Source organism: Mustela erminea, chromosome 21, assembly GCF_009829155.1.
Source record: "Mustela erminea isolate mMusErm1 chromosome 21, mMusErm1.Pri, whole genome shotgun sequence".
Taxonomy (NCBI): Eukaryota; Metazoa; Chordata; class Mammalia; order Carnivora; family Mustelidae; genus Mustela; species Mustela erminea.
Genome location: NC_045634.1, coordinates 18,947,908 through 18,972,961, shown reverse-complemented (window position 1 = coordinate 18,972,961; position 25,054 = coordinate 18,947,908). Strand labels below are relative to the sequence as shown.

At 35.7% G+C, this 25,054-nt stretch overlaps 1 protein-coding gene across 4 annotated transcripts in view; it reads left to right on the top strand.

Annotated features, from left to right (window-relative positions):
* TUSC3 (tumor suppressor candidate 3) overlaps positions 1 to 25,054 on the top strand; it is a 249,556-nt gene that overhangs the window by 74,835 nt on the left and 149,667 nt on the right. For all 4 annotated transcript variants that reach the window (XR_004282185.1, XM_032328923.1, XM_032328924.1 and 1 more), the window contains exon 2: positions 24,700 to 24,869. Coding sequence is in view for 3 of the 4 variants with exons in the window: in XM_032328923.1 (XP_032184814.1) it covers positions 24,700 to 24,869 (170 nt within the window). In the remaining variant the exon portion in view is untranslated. The remainder of the gene's footprint in view (positions 1 to 24,699; positions 24,870 to 25,054) is intronic.

Genomic DNA, 25,054 nt, shown 5'->3' with positions numbered 1-25,054 from the left:
AACTTTCAGTATGAATTATTAACTGTATTTTGGTGCTCTTACCAGAACCCTGAAGTAATAATAGTTGAGATTTTCCAATAGTACAGATTACATTTCCTGCAGAGATGCTATCATTCGCTAAGTTCTTAACTGATTAACTTCTTGTTTGATATTTGTCTTCTTTATGGCATGTGTACTGCATAAGTTTTTATATTTTTTATAAAAATGGTCTGTTTGTCTTATTATATAGCTCATTGTCTTTGTGATCTTTAGTGAATAATTTGTAATGTGTAGAGGGGGTGGTGTAGTGATTAATTTCTGGTATTTTGGTTTCTGGAAGCATTAATTGCCCTTTATATTTTTTTCAAATATGAGAGCAATGATATAATATTGAGAAAAATGAATAAAGGTTTTTAGTATCAGATAATTTCAGAAGTTGAAGGAAGATAACTTTCCCCCCAAATAAGATCAGTACACATCTGGCTGCTTCTATTTGATTGCTCAGTGGTTGAACTTAGATTTTAAAGTCTTGAAAGGTAAAGCCTCTTTTTCTCTCATAAACTCCTATAAAATACAGAGAGGAACACAATAGGTCACAGAGCTTATGTGTGTCACCAAGAGATGTATTTCAACATGTACTTCTTATCTTCCAAATCTGTATCCTGTGTATTATTGTAAGCTTGATAACACATACTCCCTGAATAAGTACCATATAGGTGACTAGTACATATGAATAGCTAGCTATCCATCTGGCAGATGTGTCTTTTTTTTTTTTTTTTTAATATGTGAGACAACAAATATATTTTTGTTTTGGGGTATCTGGTTGTTATTAAAATGTACCAGAGGATAAGGTGGTAGAAACAAAACACAAGTATTAAAGTATTAGATTAGTGAGGTGGTTTTTTTTTTTTTTCTCTATTTAAGCTTTACTTTGGGATGAACAATTTCATTTCATGTTGTTTACATGTACCATTTCTTTGTACTTTTCTTAAGAATTGATTTATTTTAAAAACATGGATTGTGAAGAAATTGAGTAATGTCCCGTATGGGGACTGGCACATAGATTATGCCAATTTGTTTATTGTTATATTGCCTTAAAATTCAGTTTTCATAAAAGTATTAAGATAAAAATATAATTCAGAAAGCTGGGCTCCTATAGTTAAGATGACTGCCTATTTGCATTAATATGTGGGTCCTGTTGGTCCTTTACTTTTACAGAATAACAGATAAGGACAGGCTTTTGCCTTGAAGAATCTAAACTTTAGATTTCCTTTTCTTCTAAGTACTTTCTTTTAAGTACCGTAGTACTTATGTCCCTGTTTCCCAGTTGTATGCCAGAGTAGACAAAACCCATCTACTCACACGGTCTTCACTGATAGTACCAGTCCGGGTTTCAGAATTTCCATCTGTACTGAATTTAAATTAGCCACTGTCCATCAGGTAATGCTCATAGAAGTAAGATCTTATCTGCCATCCTTTCCTGAGCTGGCATTAAGGCATTTACTTAAAGCCACAACCATTACACAGCAATATAAATAATGTGGCTTATTTGCTATAAGGCTTTGACAATGAGATTTGTTGTGCCCATTTTTCGTTTTCCATAAATTTAAAGCAATGCTTGTCATGTAGTTAGTAATCTACAATACTTGTTTATAAATTTAGCACAATGTTGTCAAGTGATAAGTACTCAGAAAATATTTGGTAACTCTGAGATAGAAGGTATTCATGAGATTTTTTAAATTCCCACTGTTCCTTTAGCAGCTTAGTCCTTGTTGTTGATAGAAACTGACCTAAGGCAAGGAGCAGATTTGTGTACCTATCCTTTGCAAGATGATGTCCTAGGAGTTTTCCGTATATTAACTTGTTTAATCTTACCAAAATCTTTATGAGGTATTATTTCAATATCAGTGATTGATGAAGAAACTGAGATTTACAGAAGGGTTTTGGCCCCATCACATTGCATGTAAATACAGAATCCTCATTTGAACTTGAGCCATCAAATCCTTTCCTATTTCTAAAATGGTCGTATAGCACTTTCTCAGCTTCAAAAGTTATATTATGTTTCTGTGTTCCCTTTCTCAGCTTCAAAAGTTGTATTATGTTTCTGTGTTCCCTTAATTACACGAAGTTCCCTTAGGCATGAGTATTTTTTAATTCTCCAGTGGGAATAGGGGACTTCAGATTCATGGGCATTACTGTTTTCAGGGGGCCAGAAGGAACAGCCAGATACACAAGGCGGTGAAGTCTTGCAAATAGTAAGTGAAACTATAGCAGGAAGAAAAATCTCCCAGCAAAAAGGAGTATAAATGGCCATGGAAAGGGAAATACTTGGAAAGGACAAATGTACTTAACCTGTCCATAAACAAGGCCGTATTCCTGTCACAGAGAAATGCAATAGTAGGAGAAACCCTATTTATGGACATAGCTCAACATGTGAGTTTTTCTTAAATTTTAGAAGCTTGTATTCAGATTAATCAAACTTTTTCCCTTACTGAATATTTCTCTGATGCTTATAACTTTTTTTTTTTTTTTTTAAAGAATTAGCTCACCCTTTATAACAAGTGCTCTTGGAAGTTCGAGTTAACCATGATGCCCTAAAAAAGCTCCCTTCCTAGACCTTTTTTTTTTCCCTGTACAAAAGTGATTAGTTCAAGATGCTGTGCAGTTCCTCTTCTGTGGTTGCGTGTTCACTTCTTCAATATGTAGATTCCCTTGTTTAATATTTTATTTCAAGTGCAGCATGTATATTTTAGCATTAGTTTATTGATTGCAAGAATATTTTTTAAAGATTTTATTTATTTGAGAGTACAAGCAGGGGCTTGCAAGAATTCTTAAATGATTTTTTTTTAAAGATTTTATTTATTTGACAGAGATCACAAGTAGGCAGAGAGGCAGGCAGAGAGAGGAGGAAGCAGGCCCCCTGCTGAGCAGAGAGCCTGACGGGGGGCTCAATCCCAGGACCCTGGTATCATGACCTGAGCTGAAGGCAGAGGCTTTAACCCACTGAGCCACCCATTTGCCCCTTAAACAGTCTTTGAAACCAGTAAGATTCTGCCCTATAGTATAGAAGTTTAGTGTATATACTTTGGAATAAGATTTGGAATCATGACTTTATTTGCTAATGGTGTGATCTTGGACAGGTTACTCAACCTCTCAGTGCCTCAGTTTCCTTTCCTCTAAACTAGAGATATCAGTGATCATCCCTCTCACAGGATTGTTATGAGGACTGATGAATTCACTGACGTAAGGAAAATGTTTTGTACAGTGTCTAGCATATAGTTAGCACTCGGTATCAGTGTTAGCTAGTATTACTACTATAGTTCTTTAAGGTTCATTACTGCTATGTTTATAACATATGCTATGTTCTTTTTCGTATATCTTTCTAGACTTATTAATTTGTTAGTATAGTTCAGTATCTTCAGAAATTATTGCTGTTTTTTGTATATATATTTTTTCACATGGACAGGCATATTTTATCTACTAAGCATATATATATATATGTATATATATATAGTCTTTTCTATGTATAGAAATTATTTACTTTTAAAAAATTGGAATGTTTCTTTTTAAAAATACGTAATAAAACTCTTATGCTACCTCTACCTCTTATGCTGAAGTATTTTATCTCAGAGGATAGGTCAGCAGTATCTTTTATCCTAATAATGGGTGTTTGCAGCTTGTCAGATGAGTAAAAGTGAAGGAACTCACTAGAGGTCTCAGTTGTTGGATTAAGATAACTCTGTTGTATATTTTAGAGTCTGTTCCAAGTATATTATTCAGTGTAGGGCAATGGTGAGAGCTGCTCCTCTTTAGACTTTGATTCCTTATCTGTAAAATAAGTATATTATCTGCTTGCTGCTATGATTGCTGTGTAAGTTTACTAAGACACCATATGTGATGTCCACTGCAGAGTCTTTAGCATATAAAGAGTACTTAAGATTTTGAGACAGTAACTAGAGAAAGATGAGAATTAAAACTGTGGTTCTCACTGAAGTGTTGTTTTGTTTGTTTAAAGATTTTATTCATTTGAGAGGATTGTGCACGGAGTAAGAGGGAGAAGCAGGCTCTCTGCTGAGCAGAGAGCCCAGCATGGGGCTTGATCCTGGGACCTGAGATCAAGACCTGAGCCGAAGGCAGCGGCTTAACCCACTGAGCCACCCAGGCGCCCCCTGAAGTATTGTTTTAATGTATTTTCAGAATATGTGGGAAATTTGACAGGAAAGGAATTGTAGAATGACAGTGGTAAGATTATCCTTTATTATTTTAAAACAATAAAAACAATACTACCAGTAATACTGCCTTATATTTATATTGTACTTTATAAATTATAAGGATTTTTTCATCCATTATGTGTTCATCAATAAATCTTTATGTTGGTAGGTCAGATGTTAGTAGATGAGTCCATAGATTCTAAGAGGCAAAATGATTTGTCCAAGCTTTTATGTTTAGTGACCAGAACTTAGTCCCTGACCCCTTCCTCCTTTTTTTTTTTTTTTTTTTTTTAACAGTATTTGTAGACTTTGCTTGGTGCTCTCTGGTGTAACTCTGTGTATCAAGTTTCATCAATTAAGTTTTGTTTGAGTGTTGAAGCTAGAAGTCTGCAAATAGAAATTTAGTAAATTAGACTCCTTATATTTTTTAGACATTATTTTTCTTCAATTTTACAATTTAGGTGTAGATTTTTTTTTTAATATTTTATTTATTTATTTGACAGAGAGAGATCACAAGTAGGCAGAGAGGCAGGCAGAGAGCGAGGGAGAAGCAGGCTTCCCACCGAGCAGAGAGCCTGATGCGGGGCTTGATCCCAGGACCCTGAGATCATGACCCAAGCCGAAAGCAGAGGCTTAACCCACTGAGCCACCCAGGCACTCCTAGGTATAGAATTTTTAATTCAGAACACAAAGATTTCCTTTCCTGCTGTACTTTTCTGTAACTTTGTTCTTATCATTTAGGAAGATGTAATGGTCAATGCTTATAGGGTATGTGACATGCCTAACAGTACTTACATGGGGTACTTTTTAAAATCAGAAAAATTCATTATATATTTTGAAACTGACATTACCAGAATCCCAGAAAGTAGCCATTATGTTATTACCCATCCCTACTCCCAAAGTTATTGACAGTCTTGACTTTTTTTTAATAGACTTATATTTTACCTTTGTTTTTTTAATAGTTGAGGCTATTCTTTTCTACTCATCATTATATTTGTGAAATTCATCCAAGTTTTTCAAGTAGTTGTAGTTTAGTAATTCTCATTGCTGTATAGTATGTATTATATGAACATACCACAATTTATTAATCCTTTCTGTTGATGAGCTTTAGAATTGTATCTAAGCTGGAACTTTTAAGACTAATGCTTCTGTGAATATGCATACATAAAGGACAGCACTCCTATATGCATTTCTTTTTCTTTTTTACGATTTTATCTATTTATTTGACAGAGAGAGAAAGAGAGATCAAGGAGGCAGAGAGGCAGGCAGAAAGAGGGAAGCAGGCTCTCTGCTAAGCAGAGAGCCTGATGTGGGGCTCCATCCCAGGACCCTGAGACCATGACCTGAGTTGAAGGCAGAGGCTTAACCCACTGAGCCACCCAGGTGCCCCACTTTATGCACTTCTATTAGATACTGATCTAGGAATGGAATTGTTGGTTCATAATACATACTGTCGAATAATTTTCATATCCACTGTACCATTTTCACTCTCTCTTCAACTATGTAGGACATCCAGGGATTGTCTGTTTTTCCCTCATATCCACCAGATACTATGCATCTGGTAGATGCATAGTATTGTCACATTATGGTTTTAGTTTGTGTTTACTGGGTGAAAGATCATATAGAGTATCTTTTCTAATGTTTGCAGATATTTTCTCTTGGGAGCTGCCTGTTCAGATCTTTTTTGTGCTTTTTAAAAAAAATCAGTTAATCTGCCTTTTCTTAGTGAATTGTAGGGAGTTCTTTATCAGTCTTCTTACAGAGTCTTTGTCGTGTATATGTATTACTAGTATCTTCTCCTATTTGTGACTCACCTTTTCCCTCTTTATGGTATCTTTCAGAAGTTAATAAAGTTCAGTTTATCGATGTTTTTCTTTTATGGTTAATACTTTTTTCTTTCTTTTTAAGAAGTCTTTTTGTATCCCCAAACCATGAAGATTCTAACTTAAATTTAGTTCTAAAGGTTCTGTTTTGCCTTTAATATTTGTGTCTGAAATCCTATCTGGAATTAAATTTTGTGTAAGCTGTGAGGTGTGGGTCTGGATTCAAACTAAAATTTGAATAACCTGCAAGTATTATACATTTTCCTATTTCTAAGTGGCATTTATGTAATTGTACTTTTTTTTTTTTTTAAAAGATTCTATTTATCCATCTGACAGACAGATCACAAGTAGGCAGAGAGGCAGGCCGAGAGAGAGAGGGAAGCAGGCTCCCTGCTGAGCAGAGAGTCTGATGTGGGGCTCAATCCCAGGACCCTGGGATCATGACCTGAGCCAAAGGCAGAGGCTTTAGCCCACTGAGCCACCCAGGCACCCCGTAATTGTACTGGTTTAAGATTATTTATCTGGCCTAGTTCTTGCCATATATCATGCATCTTACAAAGAATTACTTTCTAGGCCTAGTCAGGGAATTAAATTAGAAGAACTTTTATAGTAAACTGTCTCACTGGGTAGAAAGGTCTAATTTTGTTTAAACAGTTCCAAATTTTTGAAAATATATTGCATATGTGTGTGCTTATAAAATTAATATTAATTAATTTTATAATTAATTATTAATATTATAAATAAATATTAATAAAATAGTATATATTATATTATATATTATTATATTATATATTTATATAATATTATATAAATATTATAAATACTATAAAATTATTGATAGACACATTATGATAGAGAAGATAATGATAAGCACATTAGTGATAGAGAAGCCAAATTTGACTCCTTTTTAACTACTCAACTAATTTGATCTCAATAAGTAATTTAGGTTCTCTGAATCTGAAATTTTTTCTCTATAGAATGGGATTGTTGGTATGGGACCTGACACATTGTAAAATGGGGCATGCCTGGGAGGTGCCTGACACATTGGAAGTACTTATTAAATATTTGTTCCTTTCCATTGATCTGGAGTCTTATATTATGGTACAGATGATGATGATACATTTTAATAATAAATTGTTTTCTGTAATGAATGTGGTTAAATGTCATTGTTTCTACCAGTGATGATATGTTGACGTTAGTGAGGTGGGAAGGCAAAAATCTTAATTTAACTTGTCTAGATTTTATTTTTTCCTTTGTTTGTAAACATCATTTATATAGTTAACATAGTTACTTGTGCGCCTTCTGGTGTTTCCTTGTGTTTTTCTTGTGTGGACAGATAAAACCATTCAGAATTGAGTCGAAGGTATTTATTTTATTTTATTTTATTTTTTAAAGATTTATTTATTTACTTGAGGGAGAGGAGAGGGAGAGAAAGGGGGAGGGTTAGGGTGGGGCAGAGAGAGAGGGAGAGAGAATCTCAAGCAGACTCTGTACTGAACTTGAGCTTGATATTATGACCTGAGTCTGAACCAAGAGTCAGATGCTTAATTGACTGCACCACTCAGGCACCCCGTGAAGGTATATATATTAATTTCAAGTGTCTCTGACTTTTGAATTGTTGGCTTTAAAACAGGGAAGAGGTATTTTAGGTAGGAGATAGGAAAACTGATCACTTTGCTTCTTACAGTTAAAAAATGGAATAGAAGTAAATTACCTAATGTATAGGGATGTTTAGAAATACTAAAAAAAAAAAAAAAACCCAAAAAGAAAAAATAGAGGTCTTAGTCTTTCCTGCCTTTTAATAGTGACTAATTTTTATTTTAGATGCTTATAATTAGTAGTATACATTTGCATATAATATTTGAACTAGGGTAATAGGGGAGGCAGTCATACAGGTAGAGTATGGTGATGCAGTGTCGTAGGTGGTCTGATAGTTTCTGCAAAGGGGAGAGATTGAGGTCCCTTGGCTTTCTGGAAAAAATCCTTGAATGTGGTTTTATTTGAGTTGTCCCTTTAGGGCAAGGATGAATTCACAGGAACTTGCAGTGGAAAAGGCTGAAGTACATATTTCTTCTGTGCTAGTCTGGTGATGTAAAAATAAGTGCCATATTTCTGAGATTGATTAAAGCAGTGACTTCTCAGCTTAGTCTTCATGTTACAATTGTGCAAGAAATTTATTAAGGAAAATCCTGGTTCTTAGATACTCCTAATTCAGGTTTAAGATATATGAGCTGGTGTAGGTAGAGAATGAGTTAACAGTAGGAAGTGAAACTAGCGAAGTAGAGATTAGGGCCAATAGTGATCTTGGTTCTGTGTGTCGTAGATTTTCTTCTGTCCATTGGGTAGCTGCTGAAGGTGCCCTCCGCCCCGGTGCCACCGCCATTCTCTCTACTCTTTGTGTCTTTCAGGGAAGTTGAAACTTTAAAATCAACATACCTTTCATTAGCATACTGTAATTTTGTTGATTTATTCTGCAAATATTTATTGATACATGCTATGTGGTAGGTGCTCTCTTAGTTGTCTAGAATTCAGGAGTGAACAGAGCCTACACAGTCCCTTAACTTAAACAGAGGGTCATCAACACCCAAAACTGAACTCAGTTTCTTATAGACTGGCTTTCCTATTTGTGCTTTCCTGTTTTAGTGAGTGAGGAAATTATTTACCTCCATGCTCAAAGCAGAAACTTGAGAATCATTGACTTCAGCTCCCACCCGCTTCACTTCTTTCCCCTCATAATCACCAAGTGCTGTTGAGTGGATTGCCTACACAGCTCTCATGTCTTACTTATCCCTGTGTACTGCCTCCGCTCTGCTCTGTGTGCTTCTCCTGCTAAGCTGACTTCTGCTGCCTCTCAGCTGCCTCTTCCCTCTGGTTCTCAACCTTGAAGCCTGAGGAATTTTTCCAAAACAAAAGTCTTCAGGCTTTAACTTTTTAAATTAAATATTTAATTTTGACAAAAATTACTTATATTTAAGGTGTTACAACATGGTGTTTTGATATATACATGATGAAATGATTACCACAGTCAAATAATTAACATATTTGTCACTTTCTAAAGTTACCATTTCTTTCATTGTGGTGAGGATATATTTGACCTTCGAACAACTCTGCCCACGCCTGTGTAGTTGAAAATCTATAACTTTTGACTCCCCCAAACTTAACTACTAATAGTCTAGTGGTGACCAGAAGTCTTAGTGATAATATAAAAAGAAAATGAGCACATAATTGTATGTCAAATATATACTGTATTCTTACAATAAAGTAAGCTTGAGAAAAGAAAATTATTAAGGAAGAGAAAAGAATTTATAGTACTGTATCTGATGGCAGTGTTTCCTAGTCTGCTGGCCTTAGCCCAAAGGCATCAGCTGCTGGGAGGGCCTGAGGGCAGCAACAGCCTAGAGGCGCAGTCCAGCTGCCCATCTTCCTGGAGGTTCACCACCACCCAGTGGTCGTTTGCATCTGTGGCCACATGAGAGTATGCTGGCCTCCGGTGGCTGTCAGGCTGAGGTGCCTCAGAAGGCACGTGTCTCACCCTATCTAGGAAGGGCGGGCCCTAAGGCTAGGCTGCTGCCCCTAAGGGGGAAGACTTGGGGGTCGGGGCTCTTGGTGGGGTGTGGAGCCATCCTTGCCCCCCACTTCTTTTAGCCCAGCCTGCTGCCCACCGGCCTGGGGCACTCCCCAGACCACTCCTCCTGTGACCTTACTCCTGCTTGGTCCTGCCCTTTGGGCAGCTAACCATCTCCCCCGGTACTCAGAGGACAATTTTGTACCGGTTTCCTGTGATTTGGTCCTATGGTGACTGGGGTTAGCAGTTATAAATGAATAACTTGGTGGCTTTTGCTATTAACTCTTAAAATAAGAAAAAAAAAATTACAACCCACATGTAAGTGGACCCACCCAGTTCAAACCCTTGTTTTTCAAATGTTAACTGTATTTGAGATCTGCTCTTTTAGATAATTTCAAGTATATAATACATTATTATTATTAATCTTAGTCAGCAGGCCGAGAACTTAGCTTATAACTGAAAGTTGGTACCCTGTGATCAATATCCACACTCCCCCCTCCCCCCAGCTTCTTGGTAACCACCATTCTACTTTATGTTACTGTATGACTTTTTCCTTCTCTCTCTCTCTCTCTCTCTCTCCTTTTTTAAGATTCCACATGAGACATTGTGTGATATTTATCTTTCTGTATCTGGCTTATTTTTTCTGCTTAATGTCCTTCAGGTTCATCCATGTTGTTGCAAATGGCTAGGTGTTCCTCCCTCTTTTGTAAGGCTGAATGATACCACATTTTGTGTGTGTGCATATCACATTTTCTTTATCCATTCATCTGTCACAGGACACTTAGTTTATGTCCCATCTTGGCTTAGCCTTTTATCATTTAAGGCTTTTATGATTTGCCTCTGTTTTCTTTTATAACATAATTATCTCACCAAATAACCAAAAAAAAAAAAAGAAAGAAAAGAAAATCATTGCACAACCAGTATAAAGAACATGTACCTTTGTTCACAGCGCTGTCATTGTCATTTTAGGCTTCTCTAAACATCATCATTTACCAATTGATGTTTGACTTTATGAATAAGTTTTGACATTACCTTTGTAAGTAGTTTTTAATTTGTTTAATTTTAGTTAAAAAAGTTGTGAATCTGTATCCTTGCCAACACTTGTTTCTTGTGTTTTTAATTTAAGTCATTCTCACAGGTGGGAGATGATCCTTCGTTGTAGTTTTGATTTGAGTTTCCCTGATGATAAGTGTTGTTGAACATCTTTTTCATGTGTCTTTTGGCTATCTGTATGCCTTCTTTGGAGAAATACCTGTTTGTGTCTTCTGCCCATTTTAAAATTGGATTATTTGTTTTTTTGGATTTTGAGTTGTATCAGTTCTTACATGTTTTTGGATACTAACCATTTATTGGTTATGCCACTTGCAAATATTTTCTTCCATTCAGTAGGTTGCCTTTTAGTTTTGTTGATTGTATCCTTTGCCTTGCAGAAGTACTGGCAAAGATTTGGAGAAAAAAGAACCATTATGCCTTGTTTGTTGGAATGCAAACTGGTGCAGTTGCTGGGGAAAACAGTATGGAGGTTCTTCAGAAAATTAAAAATAGAATTACCCTATGATGCAGTCACTGCATTACTGGGTATTTACCAAGAAAATGCAAAAACACTAATTTCAAGAGATATGTGCATTCCTATGTTTATTGCAGCATTATTTACAATAGCCAAATTATGGAAGCAACCCAAGTGTCCATTGATTCATTAATGGATAAGGAAGTGGTATATACATGCAGTGGAATATCATTCAGCCATAAAATGAATGAAATCTTGCCACTTGCTACAACATAGATGTACTTAGAGAGTAAGCCTGTCAGGGAAAGACAAATACCACATGACTTTACTCATATGTGGACTTTAAGAAACAAAACAAATGAGCAAAGGAGAAAAGAGACAAACCAAGAAACAGATTCTTAACTCTGGAGAACAAACTGCTGGTTACCAGCGTGGAGGTGGTAGGGAGGATGAGTGAAAGAGGTGACAGAGACTAAAGAGTGCACTTGTCATGATGAGCGCTGTGTAATGTATAGAATTATTGAATCACGATATTGTACACCTGAAACAAATATAACACTGTTAATGATACTAGAATTAAAATAAAAGACTTTAAAAGTTCATGTCTATATCAAAAAAAGTTACACTAAATATAGAAGCCAAAGTTTATACCCATTACATTTCTACATATTGGAATTATATAATAAAAATAATTAAGACACCTGGGATAAGGGGCTGCAGGAATTTCTTTCCTTTAAAAAGGGATCATTAAAATTTAAGAAACACAGCTCTGTAAACTCAATGGCATCAGGGACTTTATCAAATTTACTTCTACATTCTCAGGTCCTAATTCTGTGCCTGGCACATAGGCGATAAAATAAAATTTTTATTTTAAAATTTTTTGAATTAGAGAATGCCTCACACATATAAATAAGTGACCTTATGGAGCTGTGCGTCAGTTTTCCAGGGAGTGCTTCACCTGTCATACTTAGGAGTTCCCAGCAAAGTCTGTCAAAATATCTCTCTTTTTTAAATATCAAAATCTCTTGATCTAAGAGTTTTGCCTGATTTTTTTTCTTCACTCCTTCTTGATCCTGATCATAATACTTCCAAAAATTACAAAAACTCTGCAGGTCCAGTTATATGTGGATTTTTTATGAGACAGACCTGTAAATATATTTTCTTCTTTTTATGATTTTCTTAATATTCTTTCTCTAGCTACTTGTTTGTAAGAATACAGTGTACAGTGTACATAACATACAACATATTTGTTAATAGACTGCTCATGGTATCAGTCAGTCTTCTACTCAGTGTATTCTATTAGTTAAGTATTTGGAGAGTTAAAAGTTACTGGTGGATTCTTGGCTGTGTGGGCGGTGAGGGCCACTAAACCCAGGGTCTTTCAAGGGTCAGCTGTAATTTTAAACTTAGAGAAGAATTGCAGGAGTTGTGCAGTGGTCCCATATGCCTTTCACTCAGTGTCTCCCAGGGTTAACAATATGTACAGTTACAAAAATAGGACGTTAACATTGGCTCAGTATTATTAACCAACCCATAGACATTCAAATATCACTAGTTGTTTCAGTGACATGAAAGAAGTACAATGTGCATGAAAGAAGAGAGGATATAGAAAAAGGAAGGTAGTAGACATGTTAGAACTTTGGAATGCATCTTATTTTTCCTTTTAATGGTTCTTACGTGTTCTATAATCAGTTCCAGAATTCCAGAGTTCCACATCCTATCCTCATTTGTCATGTCTCTTTAGTCTTTTCCAGTCTATGACAATTCTGTCTTTCCTTATCTTCCATGAACTTGACATCTTTTAAGAGTACTAGTCAGTTAGTTTGTAGAATGTTACTAAGGTGGGCTTCTTATGATGTTTTTTCATGGTTAGATTGAGGTTATGTGTTTTTGGCAAGAATACCACAGAAGTGTGAGTAGACTATATCAAGGAACACATGACATTGATATGTCTTATTACTGATACTGTTAACACTGATTACTTGGATGAGGTGTCTGCTAGGTTTCTCTAGTATCAGAGTATTGTTTTTCTATTGATAATTAATAAACATCTTTAAAAACGTACTTCGAAAATATGCAAATATTATGTTTCTCCTCAAAATTTTACCTACTAAGCTTAGAACCCATTAGTGTATATAGCTCATTGTGGTATTTCTATTATCCCTGCTACCTCTCCATTTATTATTTGGAATTCTTCTCTAAGGAAGAGCAATCCCTTTCTCCCATTTGTTGATTCATTCAGTTATTTATATATGCTAGTATGGACTCATGGACTTTTTGTATTATGTGGTTTAGAATTCAATACTATTGTCATTTTTTTGTTGCTTACATTTTTCAGCTTTAGTTATTGGGAGCTTTTTCCAATTGGTTCCTGTGCCCTTTGACATGCCTTTCTTGAGCACTTCTTTACTTTCTGGTCTCATGTTGATTTTCTCTGTCTCAGCCTTTTAATCAACTGCTACTCCAAGAAACCCTCGTTCTTCTTAATGGAGAATGATATTTAGAAACATATATATATACACACTAATATATATATATATATATATATACACTGTGTATATACACACTAATCCATGCATTCATACTGGTCCATATCTATATATATATAGAAATCTGTATTTTTTATGTATGTATGTGTGTATATATGTGTTTATGTGTGTGTATATACACCCAGTCAAATACTCTTTTCCAAAGTTACGTGTATATTATTGGTTTATAATACAGTTAGCTTTATTTTTTAAGGTTTATATTACAATCTCCTTTCCCAATCCTGGTTGATTTTTTAAAAAATAATTACTTAAAATTCATTTTTATATCGTATATTTCTTTGGGTTTTGACAAATGCATAGTTGTGGTTCTGTCACCACAGTCATCAGAGAGAATACTTCAGTCACCCCCTCATGCTTAACATTTTGGTAAAAAATATTAAAAGTGGTTTGGTACTTAACATGCATGGGAAAATTTTACCAGTGGATTTTATTGGTGTTTTGTTTGAATAATTATATTAGGAGAGAAACTTGTTTGATTAATCTAGCAGTTAGGATATTAGAATAGAAGGGAGGCTTCTTAATGGCACCACGATTTGTTAATCATTATGGCTCCAGAGCATAGGTTTGTTTTTTCAGATTTTAAAGAATAATTTTTTCATATAATAAATTGAGACTTTTTAAACAAAAATAATTCACAAGATATAATCAAGTAGATAGTTTTAAAACATTACTTTTCTTATTGTCTCTATGTTCACCCAGTAAGCAAAAAGAAGATAATTTAGAAGTGATAAAATCTTATCCTATTGCTATTTTAATTTGTTAGTATAGAAAGGGTCTTATTACATATATCTAAATCTCTTCTATATAATAAATCACATTTGTGAGTAGATAAAACAGAAAGGACATGAGATAACTAGTAAAAAACATAGAACTGGTATGTAGAATTTGGCAAATTGTTCAATTTTGCCAGAAAATAATAGTGCAAATTGAAGCAATGAGAAACCATTTTACTTACTGAGTTAGTAGTGAGAGAGGATATGATCGAGAATGTATACCCTAATCTGGTGAAGGTGTAGTGAAACTCACTCAAATACATGAGCACATTGTAGGTAGCATTAGTGTATCACATCCATACCATGCTTTCAAGCACAGTAAGAACAAAAATACAGATATAGTTGTCCCTTGAACAACACAGAAATTAAGGGTCCCAACCCCCACACAGTTGAAAATCCAAGCACAATTTTTGAGTCCCCAAAACGTAAGTACTGTACAGAATACAAACAGCTTACAAAGTATGTGTTAACTGACTAATGATGTCATACGTAAGGCTTCCAGTCAATTAACTGGTAAATTAACAGCCAATTAACACTTATTTTGTATGTTGTTTGTATTCCATACTGCATTCTCACAATAATACATCTTTTTAATTAATTTTTTCAGTATTTCTAAGCTACTCATTTTGCAAGTTTGCCAGATTGTCTCACATCCCCCCTAATTTCCCATATATTTATTGAAAAATCCTATTTATAGGTGGACCCATGCAGTTTAAAACCTGTACTGTTCAAGGGTTAACTGTAGTCTGTCAGGCTGATGTACACTGATGGGACTGATGGGTATTTTCTTTTTTAAAAAAATATTTTCCAGATTATTTGAAGTGGGAAAACTACATATAATTGGAATTTTACCTTTTTCAAGGCATGATTGTGTGGAAGTTATATTTTGACATTGATGTTGAGCGTGACTCTGTACCTGAAACTTGTAGTGCAATGGTTGTCAAGTTGTAGAGTCTCGAAGTCAGTGCTGGATCTAGCATGAATGGAAGCATTAAAAAGATTTTGATTTTTTTAACTGTGTGATCCTGATAGAAGATATTCTAGAATATATGGATTAGTTTTTCTTAGCTAATTGTGGTGGTGTAGCAGAATCCAGTTGTGAGACTATTAGATCAGCCATCCATATCCACCATTCAGAGCATAGTTTATTGTTGACAAGTTGAAATTTATTTCCATACTCTGAGGCATATGTAGCAGAACTAGGTTTTTAACTCCTAAAAAGTCAGTAAACAACTCATATTAAGTGTTTGACTTGGTCTTTTATTTATTTAATTTTTTTCAGATTATGTTTTCAAATTATGTGATTAAAAATGTATTGATTGATGGTTTTGGGTGACAAATCCCCATGGACCTGTTGTGTTTGTGCATGTCTCATCACGGGCATTATCTGGACTTTTTTTTTTTTTTTTTAAGGATATTGTTGTATGAACAGCCTTTAAAGATAGTGAATTGAGACTTTAATTTAGATTTATCCCTAAGTGTCAGGACAGATCTATATCCTTTTGAGGATAATAAAGATAATGTTTTCCTTCTTGAACAGAAGGTGGGCAGGTTTGCTAGCAGTACCTTTAGAAGTTTGGATTTTTATAACCTTTGAGTTCTTCAGCTGTGACCTAAATTACTGCTTGAGAACCATCCATCTGAGTTATTCCACACCAGCCCCTTGGGACTTGGGTGATAACATAGAGTTCATGGTGCCTGTTGTATCATGAGAATGGATTAGGAAAATGTGATGTATGTGTGTATAAAATGGAATCATTTATATGTTGAGTTTAAAAAACCATTCTAAATAATAGAAACAAATAGTAGAAGAGTGGGTGCCAGGGGTTGGGGCACATACAAGGTGGTGATGGAGGTGGGGCAAGGAAAGGTTGGTAAGAAGGTACAGACTTTTAGATGTAAGATAAATAAGCTCTGAGGATCTAGTGTATAATATGGTGAATGTGGTTAATAACCCTGTACTGTATAGTTGAAATTTGGTAAGAGAGCAGAACTTAAATGTTCACACACACATACAAGAAAGAAAAAAAGTATTCTATGTGAGGTGATGGATGTGATAATTAACTAGATGGAGGGAATCCTTTCACAATGTATATGTATATCCAATCATCATGTTATATAATTTAAATATCTTACTTTTGGGTCAATTATACTTGATTAATTACACTTGATTAATCATACTTTGTTAATTATTCAGTAATGTAAGTAGAGCTAGAAAAAAATAAACCTTGTTAGAGAAAAGAAGTCTTATTTCTGACTCAGGATTCTTGGTTTTGCCAGCATCCACAAAATTGTTTTGCTTCCTTGGTAACTCAAAAAATAGAAGTAGAGCAAAATCCTCTGCCTTTCATAGTTATTTAATGCCTTGAAAGATACATATTGATGTAATGATGTGATTTTTTAAAAAACAAGAACAAATAGAGTAAGGTTACTTTAGAAATACAGAGTTTTAAAAGGAAAGTGTATGTTTTTATTTAATGAGGAAAGTGTACTAAAATACCCTAGGAACTTCCATATAAGTAGCTGTTTTTCAGAGCAATTCCCTTCTACCCTTTTTACTGTGTTATTATCTTGCTCCATTTCCAGTCTGGAGGTTCTGTCTCTACATAGAGGGTCACAGTCCTTACTATAAATAGAATATTTATATAGTATATATTTTATTATTTTAAAATTATTTCAGAAGATTTTATAGATACTGAATCGACTAATGAGTGTTAGGGTAAACAACTGAAGATTTTATTTATATTTATTTTATTATTTCTTGTTATATTAGTTGCTGTACAGTGCATCATGAGTTTTTAATGTAGTGTTCCATGATTCATTGTTTGCATATAACACCCATTGCTCCATGCTGTATGTGTCCTCCTTAATACCCATCACCAGGCTCACCTATCACCCCCCCCCCACCCCAAAACCCTCAGTTTGTTTCCTGGAGTCCATAGTCTCTCATGGTCATCTCCCCCTCCGATTCCCCATCTTCATTTTTTCCTTCTTTCTTCTAATATCTTCCATGCTATTCCTTATGTTCCACAAATAAGGGATACCATATGGATAATTGACTCTCTCTGATTGACTTATTTCATTCAGTATAATCTCCTTCAGTTGTATCCATGTTGATGCAAAAGTTGGGTATGCATCCTTTCTGATGGCTGAGTAAAATCCCATTGTGTAAGTGGACCACATCTTTATCCATTTGTCTGTTGAAGGGCATCTCCGCTCTTTCCACAGTTTGGCTATTGTGGACATTGCTGCTGTGGACATTGGAGTGTATGTGGCCCTTCCTTTCACTACATCTGTATCTTTGGGGTAAATACCCAGTAGTGTAATTGCTGGCTCATAGGGTAGCTCTACTTTTAACTCTTTGAGGAAGCTCCACACTGTTTTCCAAAGTGGCTGCACCAACTTACATTCCAACAGTGTTAAGAAGGCTCCCCTTTTCCCACAACCTCTCCAACATTTGTTGTTTCTTACCTTGTCAGTTTTTGTCATTCAAACAAGTGTAGGGTGGTATTTCAGTGTGGTTTTGATTTGAATTTCCCTGATGACTAATGATGATGAATATTTTTTCATGTGTCTGTTAGCCATTCATGTCTTTCATGGAGAAGTGTCTGTTCTTGTCTTCTGCCCATTTTTTGACTTGATTATTTTGGGGTTTTTTGGGGGGTATTGAGTTTGAGAAGTTCTTTATAGATCTTGGATACCAACCCCTTACTGTAGTGTCATTTGCAGATGTCTTCTCTCATTCCCTGGGTTGCGTCTTTGTTTTGTTGACAGTTTTCTTTACTGTGCACAAGCTTTTTATCTTGATGAAGTCCCAAAAGTTAATTTTCGCTTGTTTCCTTTGCTGTTGGAGACTTGTGTGAAAGAAATTGCTCTGGCAGATGTCAGAGAGGTTACTGCCTACATTCTCCTCTAGAACTTTGGATACCTATCTCACATTGAGGTCTTTCATCCATTTAGAGGTTTTTTTTGTGTGTGTGTATCATGTAAGCAAATGGTTGAGTTTCATTTTTCTATATATAGCTGTCCAATTTTCCCAACACCATTTGTTGAAGAGGCTGTCTTTTTTCCATTGGATATTTTTTCCAGCTTTGTCAAAGATTAGTTGACCATGTTTCGAGTCTATATCTGGGCTCTTTATTCTGCTCTATTGATCTATGTGTCTGTTTTTTTTTTTTTTTTTAAGATTTATTTATTTATTTATTTGACAGAGAGAGAGAGAGAGAGAGAGATATCACAAGTAGAGGGAGAGGCAGGCAGAGAGAGAGAGAGGGAAGCAGGCTCCCTGCTGAGCAGAGAGCCTGATGCGGGACTCGATCCCAGGACCCTGAGATCATGACCTGAGCGGAAGGCAGCAGCTTAACCCACTGAGCCACCCAGGTGCCCCTATGTGTCTGTTTTGGTGCCAGTACCATACTGTCTTGGTGATCACAGCCTTGTAATATAGCTTGAAATCAGGCAAGTGATGCCCCAGCTTGCTTGCTTTCTCTTTTTCAACATTTTCCTTGGTGATTCAGGGTCTTTTCTGGTTCCATATAAATTTTAGGGTTCTTTGTTCCATCACTTTGAAAGATGCCATTAATTTTTTGATCAGGATGGTGTTGAAAGTATAGTTTTCTCTGGGTAGTGTAGACATTTTAACAATGTTTATTCTTCTGATCCATGAGCATGGAATGTTTTTTTATCTTTTTCTGTCTTCTTCAACTTCTTTCATAAGTGTTCTGTAGTTTCTAGAGTATAGATCCTTCACCTCTTTGATTAGGTTTATTCCAAGGTATCTTAACAGTTTTCGGTGCTATTGTAAATGGAATCAGTTCCCTAATTTCTCTGTCTACAGTTACATGTTAGTGTATAGGAAAGCAACTGATTTCTGTACATTGGTTTTGTATCCTGCCACATTACTGAATTGCTGTATGAGTTATAGTAATTTGGCAATGGAGTCTTTTGGGTTTTCTGAATAAAGTATTATGTCATCTGTAAAGAGAGAGAGTTTGACTTCTTTGCCATCTTGAATACATTTTATTTCTTTTTATTATCTGATTGATGTTGCTAGGATTTCCAGTAGTATGTTGAACAATAGTAGCAGGAGTGTGTATCCTTGTTGTGTTCCTGATCTTGGGGAAAGGCTGTCAGCTTTTCCCCATTGAGAATGATATTCGTTGTGGGCTTTTCATACATGATTTTTATGAAATTGAGGAATATTCCCTATATCCCTACACTCTGAAGAGTTTGAATCAGGAAAAGATGCTGTATTTTGTCAAATGCTTTTCTGTGTCAATTGAGAGGACCATATGGTTCTTCTCTCTCCTCTTATTAATAATAATACATTATTAATGTATTCTATCACATTGATTGATTTGTGATGTTGAACCACGTTTTTATCCTAAGGATAAATTCCAGCTGGTCGTGGTGGATAATCTTTTTAATGTACTGTTGGATCCTCTTAGCTAGGATCTTGTTGAGGATTTTGGCATCCGTATTCTTCAGGGATATTGGTCTGAAATTCTCCTTTTTGCGGGGTTCTTTGCCTGGTTTTGGGGATCAAGGTAGTGCTGGCATCATAAAATAAGTGTGGAAGTTTTCCTTCTGTTTCTATTTTTTGAAACAGCTCCAGGAGAATAGGTATTATTTATTTGAAAGTTTGGTAGAATCCATCAGGTCCTGCACCTTTGTTTTTTGGGAGGTTTTTGATCATGGCTTCAATCTCCTTACTGGTCTATTCAGGTTGTCAGTTTCTTCCGGTTTCACTCTTGGTAGTTTACAGGTTTCCAGGAATGTATCCATTTCTTCCAGGTTACTTAATTTATTGGCATATAGTTGTTGATGATAATTTCTGATAATTATTTCTATTTCCTTGGTGTTAGTCATGATATCTCCCCTTTCATTCATAATTTTATTAATTTGGTTTTTTTTTTCTTTTGGATAAGTCTGGCTGGTCGTTTATTGATCTTACTAATTGTTTCAAAGAACCCACTTGTAATTTTATTGATCTGCCTTATTTATTATTTCTGGTTTCCCATTCATTGATCTCTTATCTAATTACATCTTAATTATTAATTATTTTATTATTAATAATTATTTATTTAATTTTAATTAATTAATTAAAATGATATTTAATGAATTGTAATTGTTTATTATTATTAATTACTAATTATTTCACTTCTGGAGTGTGGCTTAGGCTTCATTTTTCCCCCCTCCAGTTCTTTAAGGTATAAAGTTAGTTGGTGAATTAGGGATTTTTCTTTTTTTTAGTGAAGCTTGTATGGTTACTTTTTCCCCCTTGGACTGCCTTTGCAATATCCCATAGGTTTTGGACTGATGTGTTTTCGTTTTCATTGGTTTCTATGAATTGTATCAATTCTTCTTTGATTTTCTGGTTGACCCAGACATTCTTAAGCAGGATGGTCTTTAGCTTCCAAGTGTTTGAATTTATTCCAAATTTTTTTCTTGTGATTGAGTTCTAGTTTGAAAGCACTGTGGTCTGAGAATATGCAGGGAATAAACTCAGTCTTGTATCAGTTGAGACCTGATTTGTGACCAGTATGTGGTCTATTCTGGAGAACATTCCATGTGCACTCAAGAAGGATGAGTATTCTTTTGTTTTAGGGTGGAATGTTCTGTATATATCTATGAGGTTCATCTGGTCCAGGGCATTGGTTTGTTCTCTTTGATCTTGGGATGGGTCCTTTCTGCCTCTAGGACATGAATGCTTGCTTCATTCCCCAGATTAGGGAAGTTCTTAGCTACTGTTTGCTCAAATATATCTTCTAGTCCTTCCTTTATCTCTATCCCCTCAGGGATCCCAATAATTCCGACACTGGAACATTTCATGGCATCATTTATTTCTCCCGTTGTGTTTTCATCGATTTTAAGGTGTTTGTTCCAGGCCTCTTCCTGTTCCTTCTTTTCTATCAGTTTGTCCTCTAGATCACTAATTCGTTTTTCTGCCTTGGTTATCTTACCTGTTAGAGTATCTGGTTTAGATTGCATTCATTCATAGCATTTTTAAGTTCTGCCTGCTTAGTTCTTCTCATTTCTGCCTTTAGAGAATCTATGTTGCCATTAATGGTTTTCTCCAGCGTAGCTATTGTCTTTATAACTGTTACCCTGAAGTCTATTTTTGACATCTTGCTTATATCCATATCCATTAGGTCTGCAGGAGAGACCATTGTCTCTGGTTCTTTTCTTTGTTGGGAGTTCCTCACCCACCTCAGTCATTTGTTGAGGGGTGTTTCAGGGAATGTACAGAGTTGAAAATACCAACCACAATGCAGGCAAGGTGTTCCTTGGGAAAATTCAGAGTGATTGGAAGCCACCACCAACAAAACCCAGCCAAAATGAAACCCAAGAATCAAAATTTACAATGTTAAAAAAAAAAAAAAAGGAAAAAGACGAAAAAGAGAAAAAAGAGGGAGTGAGTGGAGGGGTGGCTATAATCTCTTAATGTCGGTGAGGTAGGGTGTTTCAGTTCTTCCGAGGCATATTTTGTTCTCTTTGTGAGAACACTTCTTCCCAGAGTTATAGGGAAATTAAAACTGGTGTGTGTGTGTGTGTGTGTGTGTGTGTGTAATATTGAATAGGGAAAAAAGGACTATATTGAAGCTTCTATCTATATCTGTATATCTATATACATATATATCTATATATGTATGTGTATCTGTATCTATATCTGTATGAAAACGAGAAAAATTAGTGTGAAACAGTAGAAGTTAAAAAGTTACTATGGAATATGTTGTATTAACATCTAGTTGAAATGCTCAGTAGGTAGAAAGAGAAAAACAGAAGAATCATGATAAAACATAAAAAATGTTGTATCTAAGACATACATAGGTCATGAGGCAACACCAAGAGATCAGGGTGCTATTTTACCCTGGTGTTGGGGTTTTACAGTTTTATGGGGACCCTTGGGTTGTTGTCCTCTTGTTCTTCCAGCTTATCTTCTAGGGGAGGGGCCTGCTGCATTGTTCTTCAGGCACTCCTGTTTTAGTGGAGTTGCCCTGCCCTCACCAAGAGCCTGGGCTCCATGGAAACAGGTTTTTTGGCTTTTGTTTTCTGGTGGCTTTTGTTCTCTGACCTCTTTTTGCACCTTTCCAGAGGGTCAGGGCAAAGGAAAATGTCCATGCCCAGACGTTTGCTCCAGAGGAGAGAAGCTACAGTTTGCTCCTTTCTGAATCTTCCAGAACACAGCCTCCCCCTCTGTAAGCAGCACTGCAACCCACAGCCTCCCACAGCCTCCCACAGGCAGTGCATGTCCCTAGCGATCCTCTTAGCAGTCGACCCAGGACCTGCTTGTCTCTGCCCCTTTTGTCTCCACAACTGCACGTGATCCCAGTTTGGGGAGGTGTGGGCTGCGGTTTAGGCAGGGGCTGTGGTAGCGGCAATGATGGCCAGTCCCCCAGGTCCACAGGCACAGGTCCACACAAGCAGCCATCCTAGTCCCGTCGGTTTGTCCCTGAAGTTCCTGGATTCTGTTCTAGTGCTGTTCTCTGCCGCTTCCCATTCCTCCACCATTCTTCTGCAGGCTATCACTGGTCCCAAGGTTCAGGACATTTTTGCACTGGGTGTATTATTTTACTTCCCAATAGGTAGCTTCTTGTGGCCTCCTCCCCCATTCTGCTTATGCTCCAATATCTGTCCACACAATCATAACTCTCCTTTGTAGGTCTAGATTGAAGATCCTCTGTCCCCATAGAGATCCATATCTATAATCTTACATCTTAGGCTGATTTTATGTGTGTTCAGTCTAGCTTGGTAAATATCCAGCTAAATTAGGGGTCCAGTTGAAATAGAGTCCCCCAGTCTTCCAACATCTTGCCCCAAAACAAAGAATTTAAGATTTTAAAATAATAAGACAAACACTAGTAAATTATGCTTGACATGGAAAATACTTTATTTCTCAGAATTCAAACTAAGAAAAGTTAGTAAAAGTCCTGCTTAGTTTTTAGCTGTTTTGTGTGTATTGATGAAGCAGAGCAGTATCAAGTTTTAACTTTCAGTTTAACAAGAGTATTATTTTATTTTGTATGGAAATATATTCATATTATGTTTGCTGTCAGAATTAAAGGCCCAAAGTTAAATATAATCAAATCCAAATAATTTGTTTTGAGATTGGATGAATTTCAACTAATACCTTTTTGTTAAGGTAAAATTTTTTTTAAGTAAGAATTATCCCAGTAATTAGCTGTAATATTTCTTTTTCATACTGTCAGTCTGCCATTGTGCACTTACCTGTATGTTCTTTCCAACCACTACCTAAGCATGCTGCTCTGACCAAGTTACTGTCCCTCTCTCCCATCTCTCTTCCGTCTCTCTTCCATTTCTTTTGATTTATCTTTTTTCTTCCTCTGATAGGTGCAGAGCAATTCACTGTCTTTTACCTTATCCCAGGGTAAGAGGCTTACCTCTCCTTCTCTCTCCTCCTCCTCCTTTTTTTTTTTTTTTTTAAGCTTTTTGGGTTATAATTGATAGACAATACATTGAACACACTTGATATATGTATCAAGGAGTTTGACATATGTACACATCTGTGATTCTGTTAACATAAAGTACCAAACACATGCAGCACCTTCAAAAAATTTCCTAGTTTTCTTTGCATGTGTGTATAGGTTGTGGTACAAACACTTAACATGAGATCTGTCCTTTTTAACATATTTTAAAGGTCACAATACTCTACTGTTAACCATAGATACTGTGTTGTACAGCAGATCTCTAGACCTTACTCATTATGCATCACCGGAACTTTATTTCCATTGAGCAACAATTATCCATTTTCCCTCCCCAATCCCTGACAATAACCATTCTTTACTACTAGGAGTTTGACTATTTTTGATACCTCAAGCAAGTGGAATCATGCCATTTTTGTCCTTACGTGACTGGCTTATTTCACTCAGCATAACATTCTCAATGTTTATCCGTGCTGTCACAAGTGGGATTTCCTTCCTTTTTTTTAAGCAGTGGACATCCTTTCTCAGAGCCTTACTGTGTTTTTTATGTAATGGCCAGAGGTTTTTTTTGCTGTATTTAGTGGGGGGGATTAGGGAAAAGCATGTCTATTTCATCTTTCTGGATAGTCTGTTTATCTTTTGTTATCTGTTTTATAAATCTTTCGACTTATAAATGAAATAAAATATTTTATGCATATACATCAATTAATAATGAATACGTTCACCAAAAGAACTTGTAGCAGAAATTAATTTTGGCTAAGACGTAATCTCTTGCAATTCCATTTATATGAAATACAAAGTGAAGAATGTTAACTCTGTGTAAATTTAAATTCCTATGTTTAATTGCAGAATCTTTTAGCTGAAAAAGTAGAACAACTGATGGAATGGAGTTCCAGGCGCTCAATCTTCCGAATGAATGGTGATAAGTTCCGAAAATTTATAAAAGCACCACCTCGAAACTATTCTATGATTGTTATGTTCACTGCTCTTCAGCCTCAGCGGCAATGTTCTGTGTGCAGGTAATTTACGTATTCTAAAATAATTTCAAATTATTATCCTGTGCTTATGTATTTATTACATATATGTAAATCTGTATAATGGAATTCAGTAGCTGTTCAAGGTTATATATAGTCAGCTATACATGTGCATTTGAAAGTAAGCTCAAAATCAGGGGTGCTTGGGTGGCTCAGTTGGTTAAGCGTCT